The 15,907-nt window shown below is 47.2% G+C and overlaps 1 protein-coding gene across 1 annotated transcript in view; it reads left to right on the top strand.

The window, feature by feature from the left end:
- Positions 1 to 12,149: 12,149 nt before the first annotated feature.
- Positions 12,150 to 15,907, top strand: part of CREB3L2 (cAMP responsive element binding protein 3 like 2) — a gene marked incomplete at both ends in the record, with an annotated part of 109,765 nt that continues 106,007 nt past the window's right edge. Inside the window, one exon of the mRNA XM_084230080.1 lies at positions 12,150 to 12,251. Within this exon, the coding sequence (XP_084086206.1) occupies positions 12,150 to 12,251 (102 nt within the window). The remainder of the gene's footprint in view (positions 12,252 to 15,907) is intronic.

The raw sequence follows: 15,907 nt of genomic DNA, 5'->3' as shown, positions 1-15,907 counted from the left end.
CCCAAAGACTGGGAGCCAGGCTGGAGTCAGCCTCATGTAATTGGGGCCAGCTACTGGGGCCTGAAGGCAAACATTGGGAGCTGGAGCTGCACACCTTGGGGGTAAGCCTGGGGTGACCCACCGAAGAGACTGGAATGCAGAAACTGTTGTAGAGCAACCCCAATACAAAACGGGGTGCCTGATTGTGGGTCCTCACCCACGCGCTTAAAAGGACTTATCAATGCTCTACTGCAGGTACACATGAAAGGTTAATAAAAGGCTTATTTACAAGGGAAGGGGAAATGAGGAAATGTACAGCTTAGGTAAAAAGTGGGAGACAAAGTTTTAAATGTGTCCTACACAATCCGCCGATCAGGAATCCCAAAATGGCACTCTGAGAGCTGGCTGCAAGCCAGGAGCCGTGAAGCCAGGAAGCAAGCGATAGCAAGCCAGCCCAAGGCCCACGTGTTTGATTTTTATATCCAACCTGGCTGCCCAACTCCACCCTCAGGTCCCAGCCACCCTCCCGTTGGTGGTGATGGGATTTGTCTTTCCCAATGTCTTGATGGCTTTAGTCTGGAGTGGGGGTGGGGTCCACAAAGCCTGTATGGGATTAGCTCAGGACATCATTTCCCCCTAACAAAACCAGAAGGCAAGCTGACACAAAGAGAGACAAAGGTCCGGAACTACAGCCACAGGGACCAGAACCACACACATCCTTTTAAACTACCACAATGACAGAGACCTGGCCCCCGTGTGTTTGCCTTTTAAACTGTTCCTCTCTTCCACCTGCTTCACTGCAAACCAACCCCTGATGACTTGGCAGAAAGTGCCACTTTGCCCCACCAGCCCAGTCATGGCACACAATCCATTTTACCCTTGCAGCCCAGGACAGGTGCGTGGAGGGTCAGGAGGCCAAGCCTGGTCACCCCGAGGGCTGAGGATGCAGGATTCAACCACACTGGGCTAATCCTCCAACAATTTATTTATTTTGGAGACATGGGGATATCAAGATCTATTGTAAAGTTCGAGAAAACAAGGCAGGGAAGTGTGCATAATACAATAACCTCCATCCCCTACATGTGTGTGTACTGCATAGAATTATCTGAACAGAAAGAAATGTGTGGAAAGATACCTAGTTAACATGGGATTAAGATAAGGGAAAAACAATAAGAAAAGATCTTCAGCTAGCAACAGGTGTCATTTTTGGAAGCACAAAGGAAGAGTCTGACTGAACAATCAGAGAGAATTCAGGCTCAACTTGCCAACTGGAAACAGAAATCAGAGTTGATGAAGCTATCCAGCCAGTAGGCACTAAACACCTAAGCAGTTAGCCGCAGCCACAGCACTCTGTGCCAAGAAGCTGGAAACAGAACTCCTCCTCGTGGCAGCCAGCGACTTAGTTGCAACCCAGATGACTATAATGCAGGAGCAGCAGCACAAGAACGTCAAAGAAAGAAAACTGAGAGACTGGGGGAAAACTGTTAGAGGTTCCATGGGGGAAAAGAGAATTAGGGGCCTCCCTGGTGGCACAAGGGGTTAAGACGCAGCCTATGAAGCTATCCGCAGCCACTGCAGCATGAGTTCGATTCCTGCCCAGGGAGCTACCCACATGGTGCAACAGACCTCTCCTGTCTCCCCACTGCTCCCCTCAGCAGTGTATTTCTGTCAGTCTGCCTGTTCTGCTCCCCACTTTGTCTCTGGTGAATCCTCTCACCCCCTACATCTCTGGTCTGTACCCCAGTTCTTGTATGCATAAATATATAAATCTTTTTTAAAAAGAGAGAGAACTGAAGGCAGCTCTTCAGTCTCTAATAAATTTCATCCCTAAGGCAAGAATGCAAAGGTGCTACAGGCACAATGAAAGGCAACTGACACTCCACACACAGTAGTGAGCTCAGGTCAACGGTGGAGTCTCAGACAGGAATGAAGTACAGTGTCAAGGGCACTGGGCTCAGACAATGTGCTCCCTAGGGGGACGGTCCCCACACTGTGAGGAACTCTGAGGCAGGGGTGACTGGTCTGGACGGGAGTTTGGTATCTGTGATGCCACATGTCGATGGCTGAGCCAAGAACCAATGGAAAAATATGAAGAATGAAGACGATACATTAACAATGAGTCCAGGGCAAAGATTAAGATGCTGAAAGAAAAGACTCTATTAAAATTTACCAAGATCGACTAAAGCGACCATTTTGCACAGCAGGAATGGAAACGGAGGTCTCTCAACTAACTTGGGGGTTCCATCCATGAAATAGCACTATTGCTTCTGCCAAAGTTTCTTCCTCCAACATGGAAATACAATTCAGAGTGGAGGAAACAAAAGGCAGAAGAAAACGCAGTGGAGCAAAAGGAGATTTTAGATCAGGTGGCGTCACCAGATTAGAACATCATCCTCTTTCTCTCTTTTTAAAAAGATTTATTTATTTATGCACACAAGAACTGGGGTACAGGCCAGAGGTGCGGGGAGTGAGAGGATTCACCAGAGACAGAGTGGGGAGCAGAACAGGCAGACTGAAGAAATACACTGCTGAGGGGAGCAGTGGGCAAGACAGGAGAGGTCTGCTGCACCATGTGGGTTGCTCCCTGGCTGGGGATCCAACTCGTGTTGCAGTGGCTGCCAATGGCTTCATGGTGCTGAGACAACCCCTTGTGCCACCAGAAAGGCCCAGGAGAATTATATCGAGGCATTAAATGCACTTGTGTCTGAAAATCACCTACAGAAAGGTAACTCTCGCCTTGCCAAGCTGGAAAGAGATTTACAGATTTGTTATTAGATTGCCAAAGGGTAGCTTGCTCTCTCCGAATTCCCCTCTCTCAGAAATCAAGAAACAGAGACATTCCCTTGACTTTAGGCAGAATGGCACAACCCAGGACCCACCTCAGGGGCTGTCCTTTATCAACAAAGCAATTGAATCTGAAGCCAAGGCCCTCGTGCCTTCCAGCCTTGTCCAGCTCACTGACCAGCCAGGGATGACTTCCCAGAGGTGGGCAGCAGCTCCCCTCTCCCGCTCCTATTTTTGACTCTGTCTCAGTGCTCAGAGTTCTCATTACCATCGATTTCAGGATTCCTCAGGACTCGCAGGACTCCTGAGCCTATCCTGAAATCCCAGATCCCCAGGGAGAAGCTGTAGATTCTCCCAGACATCTCTCTGCTCTGTCTATGTGCAAGAAAGAATAATGGCTTGAATGATAAACTTACACTTCTGATGAAGCAAAGATAATGGAAAGAAATTCCTCAAAGCTGGAAAAGGTCTTTGAAGATTGTCATAACAAGAACTTGAGAAGGATGTCAAGGGGCAGCAACAGTTTGATCCCACTCCAAACTGGAATCAAGAGACAGAACATATTAAAATAGAAAATGCTCAAAGGATGGCAGAGAGTCAAAGTGTTCTTGAATAAAATAAATCCTTGCATCTCCAGAACATTAAAGCAATATTCCGAGAAGAGATAGGCAGGAGGGCATGTTGTGATACAGTAAAGTGAAGAGCATGAGAAGTTCTCAAAAATGCAAATCTGATGTGTAGTCACAACTAGTTTCGATGCAGAAGGCAAGGGAACTGTTCTGCAGAACTCAGTACTTCCGTGGGAGTATTGGAAAGAGCTCTGGAATGCCCAGGTGCAAAGGGCAGAGAGGAGTGTAAGGGCAAGGCACACTCCTTGGAGGTGTGTGGTGCCCGGCATTATCCCATGAGTATCCAATGTAAGCACATTCTTTGTTTGATCATTGACTTCCTCTAAATATTTCTGATTCACAAAACTATCATATTCACTTATATATATATAAAAAAAAAAAGTAGTCAGTCTTCCCTGGTGGCACAAGGGGTTAAATCTCAGCACTATCAAGCTATCAGCAGTCCACTGCAATATGAGTTTGCTCCCCATCCAGGGAGCTAAACCACATGGCACAGCAGACCTCTCCTGTCTCACCCGCTGCTCCCCTCAGCAGTGTTTCAGTATATCCACCTGTTCTGTTCCCCACTCTGTCTCTGGTGAGTCCTCTCACCCCCTGCATCTCTGGCCTACACTCCAGTTCTTGTATGCATAAATAAAATCTTTTTAAAAAAAAGAACTATGAGACAATTCACTGCTGTTGTTTTAAGCCACTCAGCCTGGGGGTTGTGGCAACTGGACTCTGTTATGGCAGCTCTCGGAAACTAACAAAATTAGGCACCATTACATGATGTCACCTTCTCTTGCCTCCCTCCTCCTCCCGACTCCTACTCCATAGACAGGCATAACATGCCCACGTTTAATGAGAGAGCCCTTCATAAGCTGACTGCTATTCTGTCACTCATATATCCTCTGGCCCACAGTGCACTGGGGGAGCATGTGTTCAAGGCATGCGTCATAAGGTGGTGTTGGGATATGGCCTTACTGGTGCTTTCACTTACTATCTTGCACAGCCATTCATTGGCTGTGGCAGAGTGCCCCTCTCAGCAGCAAAGGCAACAGCCTGGCCGCTAAGCTCTTTCTCCAATTCATGGATTAGCTAGACTGAATTTTCTTTTTTTTTTTTTTAAAGATTTATTTATTTATTTATACAAGCACTGGGTACAGTCAGAGGCGGGGGAGGGTGAGAGAATTCACCAGAGCAGGGAGCAGAACAGGCAGACCGACGAAATACACTGCTGAGGGGAGCAGCGGGCGGCAGGAGAGGTCTGTGCACCATGTGGGACCCTCGCCTGGTGGCAGGGGATCGAACCGGCGCTGCAGAGGCTACGGGCAGCTTCGCAACTCAGCGCTCAACCTCTGCGCCACCGGGGAAGGCACCTAAACTGAATTTTCTGAAAAGAATCCAGTGGAGGAAGAAGATTCAAGATACTAATATCTTTCTAACAATCATCAATTTCAATTTCCTTAGCTGCTATGATATTTATCTTCTGTCTAAATCCTGAGATCAAAGTTTATCTCCATCTTCTGGAAAGCCCAAGAAAGTGCATTTGACTTTTTGCCCTGGGGTCTCCCATCTTCATATGTGAGTTGAACATAGTCTTTTCATTCCCTGATCATCAGTCTAGGAAAAGTGAGAGTGACAGATGGCACTTGTTTCTTTTAGAGAATTTTATACCTGGAAATGTGGACACATCATGTCCAGAATTTATCAGATACTTAATAAATCATTGTGGAAGACCTGAAGAAGATATAGGACATTAAAAGGGGGAAATTCAGGCCTCCCTACTCTAAGTTAAGTCTCAGTGCTATCACCTCGAAGGCCAGAGTTCGATACCCGGCCAAAGAACTGACCCACATGGCGCAGGAGACCTCTCCTGTCTTGCCCGCTGCTCCCCTCAGCAGTGTGTTTCAGTACATCCTCCTCTTCTGCTCCCCACTCTGCTCTGTCTCTGGCCTACACCCAAGTTTTTATATGCATAAATGAATAAATATATATCTTTAAAAATTACATACTATAGGGTTCCTTTCACATCATGCTCAAAACCAGACCAATCTGATCTATGGAAATCAGAGAGCAATGATGGAGGAGCAATCTTTGGAAAACAGCACAAGGTCACTCTTTGGGGTGACAGAAACAATCTATATCTTTGCCTGGGAGTGGGAAATTAAGACAGAACTTGAGAATTGTGTCTTTTTAATGAGTACTCAGTTTTTCCAAACCATCCCGTCTGGTGCGCTAGCTGCAGTGTTCTTCTACTGCCACACGGTGGCAGGGGTGTGGAATTACCACAGTCCTGACTGAAGCTCAAGTGCCTGGGTTTTCTCTTACAGTTGAGTGTTTAGGTTGTGTCTTCCAGTCTCCTTTAAGGCATTTCTGACTTCCAGCAACCTCTCTCCTGGCACAATGTGAGCAATACCCTAAGGTGGTGTTATATTCAATACCCTACACTGGTCTGCGGAAAAACTGTGGCAAGGCAAGCATAGGTGGAGGCCTCTAGCCTCCCCAGGCCTTCATGCCCTTTCAGTCCCCTACTCCTCCTGTTTCCCACTCCTGGCACCACACCCCCTCCCCACACCCCACTCACACCATCCAGTGTTGTTCTTAGACCAGCCAGTTCAACCACCAGCGCCTAATCGTCCATTCCTGGGGGGAGGTCACTACAGGGAAAGCCAAAAGGAAGAACATATAACCCATGTCATGTGAGTCACGTTTCTCCAGGTAAATCTGGAAACAGAGTAAATGTTTGTCAACTGGGGGATCAAAAGTGCTTTATCTTGTTAAACACAGAACAGAAGTTGACTACCTGGGACTTAGTCTAATTATAGTTTGGGTTTTCCCAGAAATGGAACCTTAAAGTGATTAGTTAGGAGTCACCTGCCCAGCACTGGTTAGACAATCTGCCTGACGGGCCTCTGGGTCCCCCCAAGGAGAGTAATCTGACCTCACAGTCCACTTTTTTGCCTGGTAGAGCTTCCTTGTTCCTGCTCCTTGTCTTTCAGAGCTCCTTTCTATCTAGGTGCCTGCAGTATTTTTAATAAGCCTCAACTGACCGTTTAGCAATCTTTTTTCAGTCATTAATGAGAAAACTCTGGAACTCTATTGGGGGACATGGGTGATTACCAAGATCTATGTAAGTGATAAAAACAAAATGCATTGTATTTGCAATACAACAAGGACCCAACACCCCATATGTGTGTTTTTTTTTTATATAGAATAAATGAGCAGAGAGAATAGTGCAGAAAGATATCTACTAGGCTGTTTGCTGGAATGGATGGGGTTGTAAGATAGTGAAATATAACAGACTAAAATCAGCCTCCTTGGCATAAGGGTTATTTGTTGGTACTGCCTATGCCATCGAGGGCTGGGGAAGGGGTAGAGGTCTGCAAGTGGTGTGAAGTTGGCCCTTTTTGTAGGAGACATTTACTTATATAAAGGAAAATCTTCATTTCTAAGAGTAGCTCCCTTGCTGAGTTGATTTAACTCTTATTCCTGAGAAGATAGCAACTTGAATCTTCGTAAAAGTCAACCCAAACCTCTTACATGGACACATGGTATTATTAAACTTTCTTCCTCTTGTCAAGCTGTCTGATGCTAATTTATTTGCCAGCCTCCAAGAACTTACAGGAGAAGGGGGGATTTTTCTTCTCTACTGTCCCTACTTTCTCCAGCAACACACACACACACACACACACACACACACAGAGTTTGGCTTGGAGCTGGGGTGCCTTCATTGATTGGACACTACTCCCTCGTTCACAGCTGCTGTGGAAGAAATCTTGTGACCTCTGACAAAAAGTCAATAACAGGTAAAAATTTAACTTCATCACTCTTAGATCTCTATCTTTGAATTCCAGTTGAAGTGAGAAGTGATGCTAGTTTTGCTCCTTTCTAAATTTAAGATTGGCAAAAGAAAATTTTGTGGAAGTAGTTCTTTGGGGTATAGCATCTCTTAGTTTTGAGTATTTTTGGTTTTTGAGAACTTCATTCTTGGGGCCTCCCTGGTGGTGCAGGGGTTAAAAACAGCTCTGTCATGAGTTTGATCCCTGGCCAGCCGGAACTAACCACATGGCACGGCAGATCTCTCCTGTCTTGCCTGCTGCTCCCCTCAGCAGTGTATCTCAGTAGATCTGTTATGCTCCCCACTCTCTTTGGTGAATCCTCTCACCCCCTGCACCCCAGTTTTTGTATGCATAAATAAATATATAAGTCTTTTTAAAAAAGAACTTTATTCTTAAGTACTCTTGGATGATCTTAAAAAAGTCTTTGTATTCTGTACCTTCCATCTTTTGTGTGTTTGTCATAATAAGGAAATTCCATAGACACAGGCCCATAAACCTGCTGTTCAACTGGAGCCCTAGACTCACTTGAAGTTGCTGTGGGTAATATACCCATGAGATCAAAGGTATTGCCAGTGGAATATTAAAAGCCAAGCCACAAATTGGTGGGCATGGATTGAGCAGTTGAAAGTTCTTACAGTGCTCATCATCTGAAGGCACTATGACAGGGTTAGTTGGTTAAGGAACCAGTTAGATTGGCATGAGGCCATGCCCAACCACAAGAAAGTGCCTACAATAAAGGTCTCTGTAAAACAAAACCAACCCCAATTTGATCCCCGGCCAGAGAGCTAACCCTCATATGGCACAGCAGACCTCTCCTGTCTCCCCACTGCTCCCCTCAGCAGTGTATTTCAGTGGATCTGCCTGTTCTGCTCCCCACTCTCTCTCTGGTGAACCCTCTCACCCCCACACCTCTGGCTCTTATATGCATAAATAAATAAATCTTTAAAACAAAAACAGGGCCTCCCCAGTGGCACAGCGGGTTGAGTTGCTGCTCTGTGAAACTGTCCGCAGCCTCTGCAGCACAGGTTCGATTCCCGGCTGGCCAGGGAGAAACCCACACAGCATGGCAGACCTCTCCTGCCTTGCCTGCTGCTCCTCTCAGCAGTGTATTTCGTCAGTCTGCCCGTTCTGCTCCCCGCTCTGTCGCTGGTGAATTCTCTCACCCTCCCATGCCTCTGACCTGTACCCTGATTCTTGTATAAATAAATAAATCTTTAAAAAAATAAACAAAAACAAAAAAGTGAACTCAACCAGGATAGGTTGGTAGTTGCCAAGGGAAGGAGGTGGGGGTTGGGCAAAATGGGTGAAGGGGGTCAAAACTTCCAATTATAAAATAAATCCTGGGGATATAATGTACAGCATGGTGACTATAGTCAATAATATCATTTGAAAGTTTATTTGAAAGTTGCTGAGAGAGTAGATCTTAGAAGTTCTCATCACAAGGAAAAAAATATTAACTTTATGTGGTGATGGTCATTAACTAGAGTTATTGGGGTGATCATTTAATAATACATACACATATTTAATCTTTATGTTGCACACCTGAAACTAATATATGTCAATTGTATCTTAAAAGAAAACAGAGGTGCAAGTGTTACTACTTTTTTAAAGGATCCCATAGAAGTTAGCCCAAGAACCAGCCAAACAGCTAAGTCCTAAGAGTAAGAGAGAGTGGGGGACAGAAGTTAGAACAGGAACTTGAGTATAGAACAGGAACTCGGCTGGTGAAGTTTTGTGAGCGTAACTGGAGGTGTCATGAAACGAGGGAATCTGAAAATACTCAGCAGAAGGGACTGTGATGTTATTACGAGAATCCAGACAAAATTAATTAAATGATGTAGGAGACCAATAGCTTTCTTTCTTACTCTATTTCTTACTTTATGAAGGAAAAACTGAGTGGCTTAAAACAACATCCATTATTAGCTTTATTTTTGGGGGGGTCGGGAACCTGGATGAGGCATGTCAAGTCTCTAGCTCATGTTCTTCCAAAGGCTGCTGTCATCCCAAGGCTTGGCAGAGGGAGGATCTGATTCCACATTTACTCAGCAGACGCTTGACCAAAGACCTTGTTTCCTCACTGACTGTTAGTGGGACACCTTCCTCGATTCCTTGCCTTGTGGGCCTCTCCATTCAGCAGTTTTCAGCGTGGTGGCTGGCTTCCCTTAGAGTCAGTCAGCAAGGGAGGAAGAAAACAGAACGAGCAAGTCAGGAAAAAGAATCTTTCTCTACAGCCCATCATTTTTGCCACTACCTGTTTGTTGTAAAGAAGTCACCAGCTCCAAACCACACTCAAAGGGAGGAAATTACACAACAGTGTGACTATTAGGAGGCAGAATCACTGGAGCTGTCTTGGAAGCTGCCTTCTATGTGGGGCATAAGCAGGGGCAGAGTTGTTCAAGAGCAGAAATATTTGACAGGTAAATGTTTGCATTAAAATATTAAGAGGGGGGGTCTCCCTGGTGGTGCAGGCGGTTGAGCACAGTGCTATGAAGCTGTCCTCAGCCTCTGCAGCACCGGTTCGATCCCCGCCGGCCTCAGAGCAACCCACAAGGCGAGCCAGACCTCTCCTGTCTTGCCCACTGCTCCCCTCAGCAGTGTATTTCATGAGTCTGCCTGTTCTGTTCCCCGCTCTGTCTGTGGTGAATCCTCTCACCCTTCCGCACATCTGGCCTATACCCTATTCTGTATGAATAAAAAATAAATCTTAAAAACATAAAATATTAAGAAGGGTGTACATGTTTCTAACCTTGCTTGTTCATGTTGAGTGTTATGCTAAAATTATATATATATATAGGAATGGTCCTTAAAAACTGAAAGGGTGATCCATGAAAGGATGTATTGAAGAGCTAGCAGATTGGACACAAAAACCTGATACCATGAGATAAATGAGAAAATTACCGAACAAGGAAGTGTATGCCCATAAACTAGAATTTCCACTTCAAAGATTAAAATAATCTCAAAAGACGCAGGAGATAAGGGAGACAAATTGATAAGTTTATGTGATAATCTGTTTAAACACAAACGTTCTCAGACATTTGGCTGACTCCACCCACCTAAAAATACTTGCAAAAGGAACAAAGTCATACTTAATACCTGAATGTGCCATTGTAAGAAACTTCTGGAGGCGATTGGCAAAGAAGCCTTTATATTTAAAATGAGCAAGCGGTCCTCCCTGATGGCGCAAGGGGTTAAGCACCGCACTATGAAGCTATCCACAGCTTCTGCAGCACGAGTTCAATCCCTGGTTGGCCAGGGAGCTACCCACATGGCGCAGCAGACCTCTCCTGTCTTGCCCGCTGCTCCCCTCAGCAGTGTATTTCAGTCAGTCTGCCTGTTCTGCTCCCTGCTCTGTCTCTGGTGAATCCTCTCACCCTCCTGCATCTCTGGCCTGTGCCCTGGCTCGTGTATGCATAAATGAATAAATCTTCAATAAATAAATAGAATAAAATGAGCAAGCGATATTTTCAAGGACCTTCTTTCCTTAAAAGAAGAAAATGGACACTGCTGGGGGGAAATACTTGAGACTAGGCGCTGTCTCCCCTAATCTAATCAGGCCTGTGCCTTGCCCACTGCACAGGCCTCTTGCCACCATTCACTCCAGGCACCTCATGCTGCAGCCACAGCTCAGTCAGTCAGACTCCAGGCAAACCTCAGCTCATTCAGCTCCTGCTCAAATGCCACCCAGCAGAAAGAACTTGACGGCTGCTGTCGAAAATAGCATGGACCTCTCCATCCTCTTAGTCTGCCTTTCCCCCTCCTTACTTTATGGCAGTTACCATTTTCAGAGATTATAATGTGCCTTTATTTCCTACATATAATTATATTTTTATTTACCTACTTATTGCCTGCCATTTCTACCGAGATAACAATTCTATGAATTCAAGGTCTTGAGCGCACGGCTCAAGTCCGTGGCTCTTATCAATAAAGTCTGCGAGTAAATGTGAGGAAAACACAATAAAAGAGCAAGTGAAGCCCATAAAAACCGAGTTGAGCAGAATGAGGGCGAAAACCACGAAGAACAGGCACCAACTTGCTAGAACTGCACTAATACGGCCCTGTCCAATGGGAAATATTCATCTTTCCTCATAACAGGTGATTCCTTTTTTAAAAATCCCGACTCCAGTGAGCTGACGCACTGGAGAGTATTTACAGCAGCAGCATCTCTCTCTAATTCTGCAGATTTGCAGACGGACGCTTCCCCGCCCTCCTCAATAAAATGTATTCTTGTCGCTATTTGATTGGCTGTCCCTTCTCGGTGCCCCTTTTTCATTGGTCGAGGCTCCAGTCTTTCACTAACGATCCGAGCACTTCATTGGCCCCCGGCCGCAGACGGCCCGCGGCTGTCCCTGCCCGGGCTGGGGGAGGACCCGGGTGACGTCAACGGCGCGCCCGGCCCACATTCCAGGGTCTGGGCGGAGACTTCCCGCGTCCCTGCCTTTGGGGGCGGGACAGGGTGGCGGGATCGACTTCTGATTGGGTAGCTCTGGCGGCGTGCGCCTGCGATTGGTCAGTGTCCCGGAGGGAGGCGGAGCCGCAGCTGGTCCGGGAACCGAGCTGGGCGCTCCGGGGAGTCTCAAAGTTTGTGTGTGGAGCCGTAGTGGGGAGCGGGCTGTGGCGAAGGGGTTTCCCGGGATGAAAGCTGGTCTCCGGCCGGTATCCCGGAGGCGCCCCCTGCCTTAAACCCTGCAGCCTGCGACCCGGTCCTCGGGCAGTGTCTCCCCGGGGACCCCCAGATCTCGGAGGACACCGGACGGGAGCCCTCGGGAGTGTCCGGCTGGGGAGCGGGGTGTCTCCCCCCTGCGTGCACAAGCCACACGCGTGCACACACACTCACACGCGCACACACACTCACACGCGCGGGCCGACCCCCCTGCGCCGCGGCCCCGCCCGCGCCCCTCCGGCCCTCAGCATCCCCGGCCCGCGCGCCCCGACCGCCATGGAGGTGCTGGAGAGCGGGGAGCAGGGCGCCCTGCAGTGGGACCGCAAGCTGAGCGAGCTGTCAGAGCCCGGGGAGACCGAGGCGCTCATGTACCACACGGTGAGCACTGCGGGGCGCGGGGGCCCCCACGGCGGGGGGACTGCGGGCCGGGAGCTCGCCCGTGGGGAAGGCTCGGCCAGCCGGAGAGAGGGCAGAGGGGGGCTCCTCCACCTGGGCTGGGGGAGGTGGGCAGCTGGCTCTGCGGGGCGCTCGGCCGTGGGAATGACACTTGGCTTCTTCTTCCGAGATTTGTGCTCCCACCCGGCCCCCGAGGCGGGTTCACATCTGCGGCGTCAGGTCCTGTCGCTGGCAGCGCTGTGCGCCGCGCAGGGCATCGGTGTCTGGAGAATAAGAAGCCTCTGTTTAGTTTGCGGCTGATTTTTGTGGCAAGGGTTTTAAAACCCGGACAAAGTCAGGCTGAGTTTTTCTTTCTCTCGCTGTTATATTCTCTCTTTGTCTCTGTCTGTCTGTCTCACTGTTTCTCTGTCTCGTGGTCTCCTTTATGGTCTTATATTGTAAAAAGTGTGTGTGTGTGCGTGTGTGTGCGTGCGTGTGTGTGTGCGCGTGTGTAGGAAAGGCCCTTTCTCATGAGGAGGAAGACTGCTTTATTTGGCTTCCTTAACTGACCAGCCAAGTATCTGCTTCCTCCCTTTTCAGAGGCAAGATCAGCCCAGGAGTTTGGAAACTGTGAGGCAGCTGCATATTTCAGAAAGGCTTTGGAGAAGGTGGGACAGCTCACCCGTTCCTTGCTCAGTCTTCCTGCTCAGAGAGCCCACTGGGAATAAATCACGGGGCATACCCATATTTCTTCTAAAGTTTTCCATTTAAATTTTTGGGTATTACATTTGCAGAAGGCATGTTTGTTTGCAACAGCCAGCACTGATAATATGACTTTCTGTGAGATCTCTTTGTTTCTTTCTTACCAGTGCAGAAGTTTGCAATTAGAGAAAGGAAGAGAGAACGCTAATGAGAAAAGGAGAGGCTTGGCTGCTTCCCCATCAGGATTCTTTGAATGGGGTCAGTGCCAGGATATTTGAAACTTCTGCAAAATGGCCTGCAGACTCCTCCTCTTTGGCCTTTGCCTCTGGCTGACGTTATTTTGGGAAAAAAGACGAGGGCCTCCTGCTACTCCCACCAAAGCTTTGGTAGTGGCTAGAAATGGCTGGTTTTAAAATGCAGACTGCAGGGATGAGAGGGTGTGGTTGTTCACACTGGGGCAAAAGTGTGCAGCGTGACTGGGCAAGCTCACTCACTGAGCCTTTCTCTGGGGGCCCAGATGTGCTTCCTGTCATCTGTACAGACCTTGGAGCATGTTGGTCCTCAGATATCATCTGATAATTGGGGCTCCAGATGTTTCAACTGACATGGGCTGCATTTGAACCATTTGCTCTTCTCATTTATTCTTTTTTTTTTTTTAAAGATTTATTTATTTATGCATACAAGAACTGGGGTACAGGCCAGAGGTGCCGGGGCAGGGGTGCGGTGAGAGGATTCACCAGAGACAGAGTGGGGAACAGAACAGGCGGAACCACTGAAATACACTGGTGAGGGGAGCAGTGGGTGAGACAGGAGAGGTCTGCTGTGCCATGTGGGTTAGCTTCCTGGGGTTTGAACTCAGGCTGCAGTGGCTGGGATAACTTGATAGCGCTGAGACTTTAACCCTGCGCCACAGGGAGGCCCCTAATTTTATTTTTTTAAATGACCTTTATGTCGCCACTTAGGGACATGTCTCTCTTCTGGGCAGCCACTCATCACTGTAAGTTTTTGCCAGCAAACTGTACACATGAATTTGTGTTGATAGGTATTGGATTTAGTAGCAGAGGCAAATGGATTATATTCCTTCTAAACGAGGGGGGTTTGGGAGAGATTTGAAAATAGAAAACTTTCCCATCTGTTTTTGAACTCTGTTGGATATCCAGTTGCAAAGGTGATTATTACAATCATTAGTGTGGGAAGGTCTGACCTGGTGAATCTCCATGTAGGAGAAGATGACCTGATTATATATTCATTCAGACACTTATTCCTTCCAGTTAATAGTTACTGAATTTCTTCTATGTGTCAAACATTTAAAATACATCAATGAACAAAAGCAGATATAACTTCCTGACCTTGAGAAACTTAAATTCCTTTGTGTGTGTGTGTGTGTGCATGCATGCATAGGGGGAGATAATGAATAATAAATAATAGAGAAATAAGTGATATTTTCTATTGGACATTTTTTTAAAAACATTTATTTATTTATGCACACGAGAGCTGGGGTGCAGGCCAGAGGTGAGAGGATTCACCAGAGGCAGAGTGGGGAACAGAACAGGCAGACTGACTGAAATACACTGCTGAGGAGAGCAGCGGGCCAGTCAAGAGAGGTCTGCTGCTCCATGTGGGTAGATTCTTGGCTGGGGATCGAACTCGTGTGGATAGTTTCATAGGTTGTTTCTTAACCCCTTGTGCCATCAGGGAGGCCTCTGTTAGACATTTTAAGTGCTATGGACAAGGTAAAAGTTAGGGGTAAAGGGAATAAACAGAATGGAGGAAGGAAAAGATATGATATTGAATTCAGGGATCAGAATAAGCCTCTATAGAGAGTCTAAACAATGGCTTGAAGGAGGTAAGAATGTTAGTGCAGCAGGATGAAAAGCCAGAGCAGAGGCCCTTGTTGGGAGTGTTTCTGGCACAAGCCTATGGCAGCATTCCCTTCTGTTTTAGGTCCCCCAGTTTGGTTAGTTATTTTCTATTTAAATGCAGGTTACTTCTGAGTCACAATGCCTGTTTTGGGAATGGCCCGTTGCTCTTTCCAAGTTGAGTGGATGGGTCATTATATACGGGGAGAAGAAAGCCTGCAGGGTAGCTAAAGTGCAGATGTTAGTTAGGGAAGTGGAAAGATAGGATAATAGCTACTGTCTAATGAGCCTTTATTAGCTGAAAGGGAGGGCTGGCTACTCTCTACTGGGTCTGCTACCCGTGGGCCCCTGCAGGGCCCCTCACTTAGATGTTCTGTTGTCACCATCTTGAAATCCTTACTAATTTTTGAAAAAAGAGTCCTGTGTTTCTATTTTGCATCAGATCAGATTATGCCACTGTCCCTGCTGAAAGGAAGGCACTGTGTTTACTGTTTACAAGAATGATGCTACTGAGCCCTCTGTGTGACCACGAGGGAGCCATTTTTAGTCTCAGTTTGCAGATAAGAAAACCTAATAGGGCCTCCCTGGTGGCACAAGAGATTAAGATACAACCTATGAAGCTATCTGCAGCCACTGCAGCACGAGTTCGATCCCCAGCCAGGGAGCTACCCACATGGCACAGCAGACCTCTCCTGTCTTGCCCGCTGCTCCCTTCAGCAGTGTATTTCAGTAGATCCGCCTGTTTTGTTCTCCACTCTGTCTCTGGAGAATCTTCTCACCCCCCCCCCATACACCTCTGGCCTGTACCCCAGTTCTTATATGCATAAATAATCTTTTTTTTTTAAAGAAAACTTAATAGTTTAAATAGTGGGGTGAAGGTCTCCCAACTAATTAGTGAGAGACCCAGAATTCAAATTCAGGTCTGCCTGTCTCCAAAGTCCAAGTTGTTGCCCACATGCTGTAAGGTAAGAGGATGGGAGAGGGTGACTGGAGAGTTAAAAGTCGCTGAGCCCGAAGACACCTGAGATTTCATTGCATACCTTGCCAGCTGCCAGGATCAGCCACCACCCCTTCCCTGCTCAGTCCCTTCATTTGCAC

The sequence above is a fragment of the Talpa europaea genome, assembly GCF_964194135.1.
Source record: "Talpa europaea genome assembly, chromosome: 3".
Taxonomy (NCBI): Eukaryota; Metazoa; Chordata; class Mammalia; order Eulipotyphla; family Talpidae; genus Talpa; species Talpa europaea.
The sequence above is the reverse complement of the archived record's forward strand: the minus strand, read 5'-3'. Positions and strand labels throughout refer to the sequence as shown.